At 39.3% G+C, this 11,784-nt stretch overlaps 1 protein-coding gene across 1 annotated transcript; it reads left to right on the top strand.

Annotated features, from left to right (window-relative positions):
- Nucleotides 1-1,676: 1,676 nt before the first annotated feature.
- LOC110068684 (uncharacterized) lies at nucleotides 1,677-10,148 on the top strand. Its single transcript, XM_020776093.2, has 3 exons — nucleotides 1,677-1,861; nucleotides 5,496-5,818; nucleotides 9,172-10,148. Exons 1-3 carry the CDS (start codon nucleotides 1,843-1,845, stop codon nucleotides 9,610-9,612), a joined length of 783 nt encoding a protein of 260 aa, XP_020631752.1. The 5' UTR covers nucleotides 1,677-1,842; the 3' UTR covers nucleotides 9,613-10,148.
- The last annotated feature ends 1,636 nt before the right edge of the window (nucleotides 10,149-11,784 follow it).

Below are 11,784 nucleotides of genomic sequence, written 5' to 3'. Positions count from 1 at the left end.
TGACGTAGATAGTGTTCGCAATTGGCCAATTTGACATTCCTTTATTGCTGATTTACTACCATTTTTGCCTAAAACAAACCTTGTTACCAAAGAATTAAGGAAAGAAAGCTTAAAAGAGTGTACAGAGAAGCTCTGTTATGTAGATTGGTGCATTTACAGGCCATAAAAAGTAAATAAACATACTAGCTTGCACACGCAGTCACGTGTGAAACTGCGTGAGAGCTGTTATCGTGTTGATATGATTGATAATGTTAGCGAGTGAAGCTTGCGTCGGCTTTTAGTGATGTAATGCTATCTAAATAACCTGAACACAAAACCTGAAAGAATTCGTTTCGATGGTAAAACACATCATGGGAATGGTTTAAAAATAGCACAGAGAAAATGTCGAAGTTTTGTTTTGTTTCAGTTACTGTTTTGAAGACTGCGTGACTTGCGTGACTATGCGGAACACGATAAACACCGGAAGCCGGAAGGCGTAGGCGGTCAAAACGTCTTCCGGACATGTTGAGTTAGTAACTGAACTGTTTTCATGTTTTTAAAAAGAAATCAAGTTTTCAAGATTATTCTAAACATTGAGCGAAGTCGGTAGTGATATTACTAACTCGTACTGCTGCAGAGTGTTGTGATAACCTGCAACGGAGCCTTTATTTAGAGATCAAGGCTCGCGACCGGCGTCATCCGGCCATCTATTAAGTCACGCTAGATCAAAGATATGGGCTGCTTTCTGAAATATGTTGGCAATCCTAAACAATTAAATATGGCAGCGTACTGATAGTCAGTAAAGACGCTGCCCCAAGGAAGGGAAGCGGGAGAGAAACGGTCGTAAAGAGCTTGTTCTCGAACTAAACCATTGGCAGCTCAAAACGAAACGGTTTCTGAGCTGGCGAGCAAAGAAAGAAATAAAAGTCATAAAACAGGGATAAAACATGTAAGGTATGCGAGGAAGTTTATTGATCGCGTATGTCAAAACATGGCAGCTACAGTTTAAATAAACTCACAATGTACATCCGGGGTAGGAAGTTTTAATCCCGTCCATTTATGGGGAAGTCGTAAGAGGTTTCAGACGCCAACGGGAACACACATCTTTAGACACTTGTCAATGTTATCTAAGTATATCAAATGTATTAAGCGTGGGGACGTTATCCGGAGCAAGCGCTTTTCAGAAGTGTTGTTTATTTGAAAAAGGAACCAAATCTGCAGTAAGAAGCAATTGCATCATTCAGACAGGAATTTGTTTTTGATGTGGTAATGCATAACTATATCAAAATATACCCTATGTATCTGTCTTAAAACACTGGTTCTTCAAAGAAATAAACTGAAGTGCTGATTCAAGAATCAGATCAAGTTAAGAATATTAAAATAGTCGGACTTTAATTGTTTGACTGTAAATTTGAGGTGCTAAGGTTAATTATTTTCAATAACAATTAATATAAATGATGAATTAAAATTTGAAGCCATAGCTGTTTCTGAAATTCTGCAAATGATTTACATTGATTCCAACGAAAACACCATCTCAAAAGAATTTCTTAGCTTGATATGCGGAAAACAAACTTTTCAGTTTTAAATTGAACCGCAACCTATAAAAACGCTTGCAGCCGACACATCCTGCAGGAAAATGTATAGTTTGTCAGGCCACCCTGGTTGGCTGATCAACGCGCTAGACACTTCCTGTTCCTCTTGTTTTAACATCCACTGGAAGAAGTACCATTATACGGAGGATTGATAAGTCCATCCAGCTACTTCCACAGAAAGCAAAAAGATCGAACAACTGAGACAACTAAGTTATTTTGTATCCGCGAGCCTGGGGGAATAATTTTTGTCATCTGAGGGGAAAAGTTATCAATGTCGGGTGAGGACCAAGGTAAGATATTTCACTTTTTACTTTGTATATAAATAGCACTTTGCGGAGGCGATACAGTATTTGTTTGCACAAGTAAAGAATACTATCAGGAAAGTCAAACTAAATATATACATATTTTTAATTTGCGTTCTTGAACTAACTATGAACAGATTTCAACCGACACAGCATAACTTCGCCGGACAAGTGAATAACCAACGTGCATTTTAATATCTTCTGGTCGGTCGACACTCCCCTTGTTCGGCACAGTCCACCGATATCGATCATGCACGGTTTAGTCCGACTTTGTAACATTCTGTGCGCTTTAAAATTTGGCAGCTAGTATTGCCGGCCTCAGTTAACTTGGTCTTCTGCAGGTGAACCGATCTAAACAGTCTAGCGTATAATCTTCTTATGAACACTGTTTCTATCCTCATCTCAGTGGGTAGTATGAAATAAACGTCGACAACCCTCACATCTATACTGATTTCATTTAACATGCTGCTTTTCATTGTGCAATTGTCAGAGCTACCAGGCATATATTTGTAATCAGGTCTATAAGTATTCAACTCTCCAAAATCTTGAAGGTCATATGTAGTTTTAAAATTAAACTATTTTAATTCGTTGGGTAATTCACTTCCGCTAAGGCAACAAAGGAATAATGGTTCGGAAGACCCATAATTGAGTATAATTGCTTCTAAATCAGTAATTCGACTTGTAAGCATTTTAGTGAAATTACACCTTGGACGTGACTTTCGTTATGAGGGGAAGTTAAGGAATGCTTGTTCAGTTCTTGGATAGATAGAAATGTCGTTTAGTGGCAAGAGGAGGTCACCTAAGATGTCAACAACAACTCGGTTGGTGAAATCCGGGTGAATACCCTGGTATGGACTTTTCTGCCACTTCAAAACTCAACTAAAGAATGTACGTGAAAAGTGGACCACATGTTAGGGTTAGCACATGCTGATATCTTTTCGATATTCCTCTGGTCTTTCGCCAGCTGTTATTTCGTCCCTTGGGAGGCGCGGTGGCCTCATGGTTAGTGCGCTCTTCTCCGGATCGAGCGGTCCGGGTTCGAGCCCTGGCCGGGGACATTGTGTTGTGTTCTTGGGCAAGACACTTTACTCTCACAGTGCCTCTCTCTATCCAGGTGTATAAATGGGTACCGGCGAACTTAATGCTGGGGGTAACCCTGCGATGGACTAGCATCCAATCCAGGGGGGAGTAGAAATACTCCTAGTTGCTTCATGCTACAGAAACCGGAATAAGCTCCGGCCTGATGGGCCACTTGGCTCGCATGCAGACTTTACCTTTTACCTTTACGTGAGTTTCCCTACATCGTTTTGAGCCGTCACGTTTTGCCTGCCTGCCTTCCTAAATCCAGCTATCAAATTATTAGGGCGTCTCCGGTTAGTATTAAGTTCATAGCAGACTAGGAACACCTAAAAACGCATTCAGAATATTAATTTCAAATTACTTGTACTTTCCAAATGAAATCGAAACTTGTCGTATGTCCAAACTGCGTTCGATCAAAACGGATTCTAGAGAGAGGTTTTGTAAAAAACTCAGTGACGCCCCGCGCGAATATAATGCTCTAAACGCCATCAAAATGTGATTATTTATAACAGAATTTAACAGTTGAACGTCAATCATCTAAGGCTTACAATCATTGATGACAATCTGAAAGTATGTCGATGTATTCAACACCTTTATTTCTTTCATTTTCTCGGTGTGTCAAACATGACTCAGACGTAATCAGCAAGAGAATTAGATAAGAAAACTGCCGTCCTTTCAAAATCAGTGACTCCAAAGTCCAGTTGTAGTATAGAACAGATCGCCGGAACAAGTTACCAGCAAATTTCGTTTTCGATTTCCTGCATGTTGAGTGAGATTTCCAATGAGGTCATGTATGGTGATACTTCTAGAAACACTTGAGGAGGGCAACACGAATGAAGCTGTTACACTCTTTCTTTTTTATAAGAACATGTTTTATGCTAATGTGTGTTGTCAGAATTAATTAATTACTTTATGTTATTCGTTTTCCTAATGTAAGTAAGTAACACCTGGTGTAAATAAGTAATGTACATTGTAGTATCGGAGTAGCCATACCAGAGCACTTTGTTATTGTAATTTGTAATTTGTGATACGTGTAATTTTTTAAGACGTGTTACTTTAAATTAAAAGAAAAAAAGAACATGTTTTATAAAAATATGGAGGCTGAAATTTGCGATTTTTTGAGACTATTTTAAGAATAAACTTGAGGCTGAGATTTTGAAAAGAATATAATTTTGTGTCGAAAATTTTTAAATTCAATACAATTATATGTTATTAATTAAACCGTATAAAATTATTCCTTTCTCTAAACGGCAAAACAAGCCAAAGAGCAACAAACAAACAAAAACAGCACTAGCCGTAAGTTCGCCGTTACTGAGCATTTCTGCAAGAAGGCATGTGCGTCATATCAGGTTATAACGCCTGCAGGCTGGCTCCAGAATTACTATCCAGCTAGACACCAAATACATACGAAAACGGAAATGTCATTCGCTATAATCTAATCATATTCACAAGAATATTGTCAGCCTAAAATCGGCAGAAAAATAGGAATATTCAGCCTGGGCCGGAAAAGCAATATTCTTATAAAAAAAGAGTGTAATTAGACACGATGTTCGCGTTTTCTGCTCAAACATCCTAATTGAAACTAAAAGTTTAGAGATCAAAGCTATCAGTTTCTTGCCAGCTTCAATTTGGATGAATTATTTTCTTTTTTTTAATTTTGACTTGACCTTGATTCCTGATCCCACTGTTGGAGAATAGGGCTATTCAGGGGCGTAGCTAGGGAGGGGGGGGGGTTCTGGGGTGCCCATGACCCCCCTTTTGTAAGCCTTTTTGAACAAACAACCTACAACAGGTGGCGAAAACAACATGATAATCTGGTGAGTACCCTCACTTGGACACAGTGTGACCCCCCCCCCCCCCCAGCCCCCAATGAAAAATCCTGACTACGCCCCTGGGGCTATTTTCTTAACTCTACTCTTTTTAAGGGCATATTCCGGGTTTGTTTTGGCCCGGCAATTTTAAGTTTTTGTTCTTTATCGCGTGAATAGCGGCCGGATCCAGAGACGATTTCAGGACTTTTCTCCGCTATTAGGCAAGTTTGCACTAGTGAAATTGTGGAACTCTTGAACTTGTCAAGGTGCTCGCCCAGCTCTGCGCAATTCATACAGAATTTTGTTACTCAGTCTATACAGCCAACGCGAAGTTTCGTTTTCGATTCGGATATACATGCCAAGTCCTTGATCAGATATGAGACAAAAACCACAAATAGCGTGTTCACAAAAATATTTCATTCTCGATTCGATTCCGACGCGCAACTGAGCAAGCCATTACCTAAAAATGGCCGCTGTCGTGATAGAACAAAAGGATTAGCATAACTTACAGTTTCTGACTTTCCAATTGTTCTTGAGGTTCTTTCGTTTTCGTTTATATTGCGTCAGGAGAATTCGTCGCTATATCTTAAAAGAGTATCTCATAGTAACGTGATAAGTTTTTGTATTCTCACCACAAGTCCTATCTGACCAAACTTGACACTTGTCATCATGCACACCGTTGAAAGAAAGGGTCGGGCGACGGAGCTAATAGTTGTTCTTCACCTTTGTAGTTGATGATCAAGTGGAAGAAACTTCAGAACACGTTTCCAGGAAGCTAGACAGTTTAAGTCCGACCACCGAGATGGATTACGAAAGAGAACCACGCTACAAGAACATCATTCATTTGTGGGAGTTTTTACTGGAACTTCTGGCATACGGTGACGAATGCCGTTCAATGATAGCTTGGGTCAGGGAGGAACACGGAGAGTTTAAACTGAAAAACAAGGACGAGGTTGCAAAGAAATGGGGTGCATACAAAAAGATAAAAGGCATGAACTACGAAAAGCTCAGTAGAGCTTTGCGGCACTATTATCCTAAAGGTATCATTAAAAAGGTAAGCCTCAAAAACGTTTTGTCAGTATTTTACGCTGTGTTGTGTAGCGAAGTCAATTAAGAATCGTCGGAATCTGGTGGACTTGAGGATTATATCAGTGAGCTACTGAATCGAACTTTTCATATCTGAGATAGACTTTTGCTTAATAATGTGGTATAACCTTACTTTCAAACTCGAACGATAAGCCAAAATTACCTTTTTAGTAGTTCGAGATCGGCTAGTTAAACCAAAAATTTGGCGCGGCCAAAACAGCCTTGTGACGTCACTGGTTGTTCGTTAGGGAGTTTAAGAAACCACGGCGGCGACGCCGAGGACAACGTCTATTAAAAAAATGAATTTATATTTTACCTATGAATCTCGCGGTACTCTTAAGTCATTTACTATATATATTTACTATATCACTGTCAAAACTATCACAAAAGTAAAACTAAAACACAGCGATAAATTTGAAATATAAATTTGAAAAATTAGCCGTTGTGGTTCACCTTCTCTAGACAAGGTAGAATTTGGTCATTTCACGTTGTTGTTTTGCAGAGGACGGCAAAGAAATGCACCAGGAATTATAATGCACGTGCACTGCCATTGTTCTCCTCATTAAACCTTTTGTTTAGTGACGTTCCCGTTGCCGTTGGTGTCGTGGTTTTCTTAAACGCCCTATTTCATGCCGCGCTGCAGGGCTGTTCCAAACCCCTGGTCAGTACGTGTGGACGATCTAAAAAGCGGGCGTGCGAAAGAAAAACGAGCTGGGAGAAATAAAAGAACAATTAATTTCGCTTTTAGTGAAGAATGAAAAGACAGCAATTTTGAGCAGGTGTTATCATTAACACACAAACAGGCAGTAAGGCGGCTCATGCAAAACCTACCAGAAAAAAAGGAAAAAAAAACCAGTTGATTAAGCTTTTCTACACATGTCAAATCGGTAATGAGTTTGTTTCTGTTCTCCTCAGAATATTGTGCTATTGGAATCAAGATGCATTTCGCTTTCTTTTAACTGAGATTCGGAGAGAATGCATTGCTCTAGTCTAGCAGATTCATGGAATAAAACTCGTTCAGTATTGATAAAAATCAAAACAAAAAGTCAGAGATATTTTGCTTAATAGCGTCCTGAAAAACAATCTACGATTACATGTAGAGTGCTATGCATTAGAGATACACGTGTACGCTTAGTTTCGGTTTCAGCTTTAGTTTCCACTGCTTTTGCGGGTATTTCTACTCAACTATATTATTTTACTAAGGCGACAATATGCTTGTCTGTTCGACTTGTGTTTTACTTATGTGACAATACACTTGAACGTCTGACTTCAAGACAGACAAAAGTTGCCATCACGATTATTTCAGTTTAAGAACGAAAAGGCGTTTATCTGTAGCGGCTAAGGAAAATCAATGGAGAGCTTTCGAAAACTCTCCCTAAAAATATAATAACAGGATACCCAAAGACAGGAAAATTCCAAAGGGGATTACGCTCGAAGTGACTCTGTATATAGGTACCCTGTTGTTGAAAGCTAAAGTACAAGTTGTCACTGAGAAGCAATTGGATTAGGAGCTCGAGATTTCTATCGCGTGATATGACGAGGGCGCAACCCGAGTCAACTGTCACGCGTAGAAATCAAGAGCGAATAATCTAGTTGTTTTAGTATAGCATGAAATAGCAATTTTTCTTGGACAATTCTGTCCAAGGGGGTAAGGCGCAATGAAGTTGACCTTATGTGAAGCACCAAGTACCATAGTGGGATAAGTGTGTGGGTTCTTTAACGTCCCCTGCAAACCATGTAACGCTGACGAGGCGGGAGATGGGACCTACGAGTATAAACCTACTAGTTGTTCAACATTTTATCTAAATCCTCTTCACAGACACTTCGAGAACGCAAAGAGGCGGCCGCCATGTTGATAACAACCGCACAACGTTACGCCATTCATTATCAACAACAGAATAGATAGTAGTAGCGTAACCAATCAGAAAACGGCATGCGTGGAAGAAATCTGGAAGAGTTATGGAAAATCAGATCTATATAATCTAGTCAGAAGGAAACTGACTTTATTTATGCGATTAAACTAGGGATTTTGTAATCAAGAGCTTAATCAACGTAAACTTCCACTGCAAGTGGCACAGAATTTCATAGCTGTCACATACCGTGTGACACTAAATTCTTGCGGGTTCTAATTATTGCGACTTTTGCGGTTTTTTCCACGATTCGCTAAAAAAAAAGTTACAGCCAAAAAAGATTCCCGCAAAAATTTCCTCCACTTGCGAAATTACACATACAGACATCACAAGTAGAATCTTGTTGCTGCCCTTTATTTAAATCGTCTCTTTCAAATTTCGTTCAGAAACAAAACGATGAAATGAGAAACAAAACGTTCAGAAATAAAACAAAAAGGTTAACAGGATACGATCGTCTAAAGGTACTCCATTGAGAAGAGCATCTACAATACCACACAACAGCACAATGTAATGTGATGGAGTAACACTGATTACTGCATTACTGTGTTTTACTTCTCTTAATGTTGTTTCATTAGTCAATTGCATGCAGTTTAATTAAAAAAACGCGAAATTGTTGTAACCTCAATTAAACGCGACTTCGCGAAAATCGCAAAATTCAGTTCCCGCAAAATACAAAATATCGCCGATTCGCAAAATAAACTCCCGCAAAAATTTAGTGCCACACGGTACATGCGTTTGTTTATTCAAGATAGTCTAGGAAAGGAAATCATAACCTTGGCATATGGTGTTTGAATATCTGATTTTCGTTGGGATTGATTCTCACCATTTTATAAAGTTTTTGCTTAGTTTTGATGAATGAAATTTTTTGCTTAGTTTTGCGATGAAACACTCAAGACAGTGTTCCATCGCATTTCCAAACACCTGCAGGAAGTTCGTCAAAAATACTCCGCTGCGCGTCGTATTTTCAGCTCTCTTTTCAGTGTTTGAAAATGTGGTCTAACACGGTCTCACGTTACACGAGAAAAAACTGTAATGTTTATATAAGGGCTGTTTTTCACTTGCGACATACGCAGAGGTGCAGTAACACATTTCCTAACAGAAGGAGCTACTTGGCGGAATCTTTCTAAATCTGCATATGAGCTTAGGTGGAGACCAGACTTAACAGACCTTAATGTGTTTTAAGTTTCTTTTCAAAGGCGTGGAAGCGCGTGCCTTCAATCAAACTGCGTCATTTGGCATTTCCAAAGTTTTTCCATCGTAAAAGAAATGAGTATTTGAAACTGAGTTCTGAGCTTAGCAGGTTAATTATCAAACTAATAGACTTAACTGTTTAACACATAAGATCCTGCAATGCTGGTGCTGCTTTAAACCACTTGGCAACTCGGATTTTTGTTTCTTGCCTCTTTTCCAGGTCCCTGGCCAGCGGCTGGTGTACAAGTTTAACAAGTTACCCTACAAGTACGAACCTGGCGTCACCAGATCCCTGTATCACGGACACAGGATTAAGGCATGCCTCCAGCAGCAAAAACGAGTCGAGACTACGCCTCCCCAGAGAGACACTGGTGGGTTGCCGTCTGCATTTACCCCCGTCAGTACCCCTCTCAGGAAGAGCTGGACCTGGCCGCTCTTGCCTACGCCTTCGCGTCCGATGTTGTGGTGTCCAGGCCCCGTGATTCACACTCCATCAAGCTCTGATTGCTCTAAGACGAGGATTATGTTCCCAATTACAGTCGATCCGATGACGTCGTATGCATTGCCGTTTGGCTTTAAGCAGGAACGTGTGTCTCCTGTGTTTTACAAGGCAACGCCCGAAACTAAGGCAATCCCTGTCTCTGTAATCAAGCGAGTTTAATCAGTGAAAACTTCTAACATATATTTCTTGCTTTCACGTGATAATTATCGCTACGCTGTGCCCAGTTATCTTTTTTAAAAAATCATTTTTGTAGTCTATGATGGATGAAAGCCCTATATTTTATGTGACCATTGTGGTCTGAGAAGTGCTTATATGTAGTGCTATGTACAATGATGCTGTACAAGGTGGTTCTAACTTTTAAGTCTGTGAATAAAACCCTAGGGTGTGACCATTCAAATGAAAGCTACTGAGCAGTACTTTCACGTGGCACTGTTTATCATGACTTAAAACTAAAGGTAGTTTTTAACTTTTTAAGTCTGGATGAAACCCTAGAGCATGACCATTCGAGTGAAAGTATTGTGCAGTTCTTTTAGATAGTACTGTTTATTATGTTGTACAAGTGAGCTTCAGCTTTTAAGCCTGTGGATAGAACCCAACCTTGTGACCACTCAAATGCTAAAAGTAGTACTTTCATGCTGTAATGTTTTTTAGTGTACAAGGTGATATATAATTCAATAAATAATACCAATTCTTCATATCAGAGGGAATGCAGGAATATGCAGAAATGTTTCACGATGTACTGAGTTAAGTTTTACTATCTTATTTAACTGTTTGGATTCAATTCATACCTAGCATAGGGGGTCATAGCTCCTTCTCTACACAAGTTGTGTGCTAACGGGACGAAGTGTAAAAACGTTGAGTCGCGAGGATCGCCCCATGATATCATCTAAAACATCTGATGTTGTCCTGTTATGTCCCCTTAGATCTTGTGTCTTTTATGTTTCCGAAAAACTAATTCCAAATAAATTCGATTTTATGATTCATCATGTTTGAATCAAACTTAACAAAACGAAACAATTTATTTTCGAAGAAAATGAAGAAGGAATTTTGCCAACTCCATCTTCTATTTTCTAAAAAAAACACTGAAAAATAAAAGTTTGAGGATTATTTCCCAATTTTACCAAACCTTATTGATTTATTGCGTTGAAAGTGGCTTCTTCTTGCTTTGCAGCCGGCGCACTGGTTTAGCCGTGAAAGTTAAAGGAGAGTCTGGGCACGAGGCTATTCTAGTTCTTGTTCACGTGACGTTTAAGCATTGTCACGAACACTTTCAAGGGCCTCTGTGATTGGCGAAACACAAGAAAGAATAAGCGAAGCAATAACTGGAGCTATCGGATATAAATGGAAAACTTTGACCAAAAACCTCCATCTAATTTTGTACTTCAGAAACTAAAAGACCTGTTGATAAAACCGCTACAGGACTAGGGAAGGAGGCGAGAAGATCGAAAACTGAATTTTGACAGCTTTTTTCTTCTGTTTTCTGGAAAATGAACAATGCTATCTGGACTATTTTTTCTGTATATTTGGGGAAATAATAGCGAAACTTAAATTAAAAAATATAATCGAACTTTAAACATATTCAGTGCTTCAGAGATGAATTGAATGATCTACGGATTAGCTGCTACCCGTTATTCTCCATTATACCGTGAAGAACCGTTGAGTCCTTTTCTAGCGCTCTCTGTGCCGCCAAACTATCCGCTCTTCTCTCTGTCACGTTATGTTATCTGGCCCTCTCACAGTCACGCAACGTTCTTGACATGTAGCCGGAACAGATCTTTGGTTAGCTCGCAGTAGTTTTGTTTCTTTTGTTTTGAGGAAGAATCATTGGCAACAATGTAAACTCACCAACTGGTCGCACTATGGACGAAGTCTCTAGAGATAAAAGATCCCAACTTAATGAAGTAAATAATTTTCATATTGAATTGGGCCGGGTTGTTCAAAGCCCGATTAAGCTAACCCAGGATTAGTGAGAATTTTGATTTCAATTTTGTAACTTTTCGGTGAGGTTTTCTGTTTATATTATTTGTCTTTCAGTTTTGAGTTTTAATAATCTTAAACTGCACAATACATAAGCAATGAAAAACATTTTTATACAAGAAAAATTGATACTTTGGTTAACTTTTAATCTTGGGTTAGCGTTAACCGGCTTTCGAACAACCCGGCCCTGAACTATAATATTCGACTCCTGTCGGAAACTCCATGCCAATGGCAGAATAAACCATATTCGTATTCTCGGTATCGGACTGGAAGTAGCTTGCAATGGAGGCTTATGCGAGGAAATATCGATCAGGGTTTGGAACGTTCTCCCCATCTCAGGCCCCCCATTTCAGA

Source organism: Orbicella faveolata, unplaced genomic scaffold (assembly GCF_042242905.1).
Source record: "Orbicella faveolata isolate gen_17 unplaced genomic scaffold, um_ofav_v1 contig_4, whole genome shotgun sequence".
In the NCBI taxonomy this organism is placed as follows: Eukaryota; Metazoa; Cnidaria; class Anthozoa; order Scleractinia; family Merulinidae; genus Orbicella; species Orbicella faveolata.
Note: the sequence above shows the minus strand (reverse complement) of the source record. Positions and strands in the feature narration are given on the sequence as shown.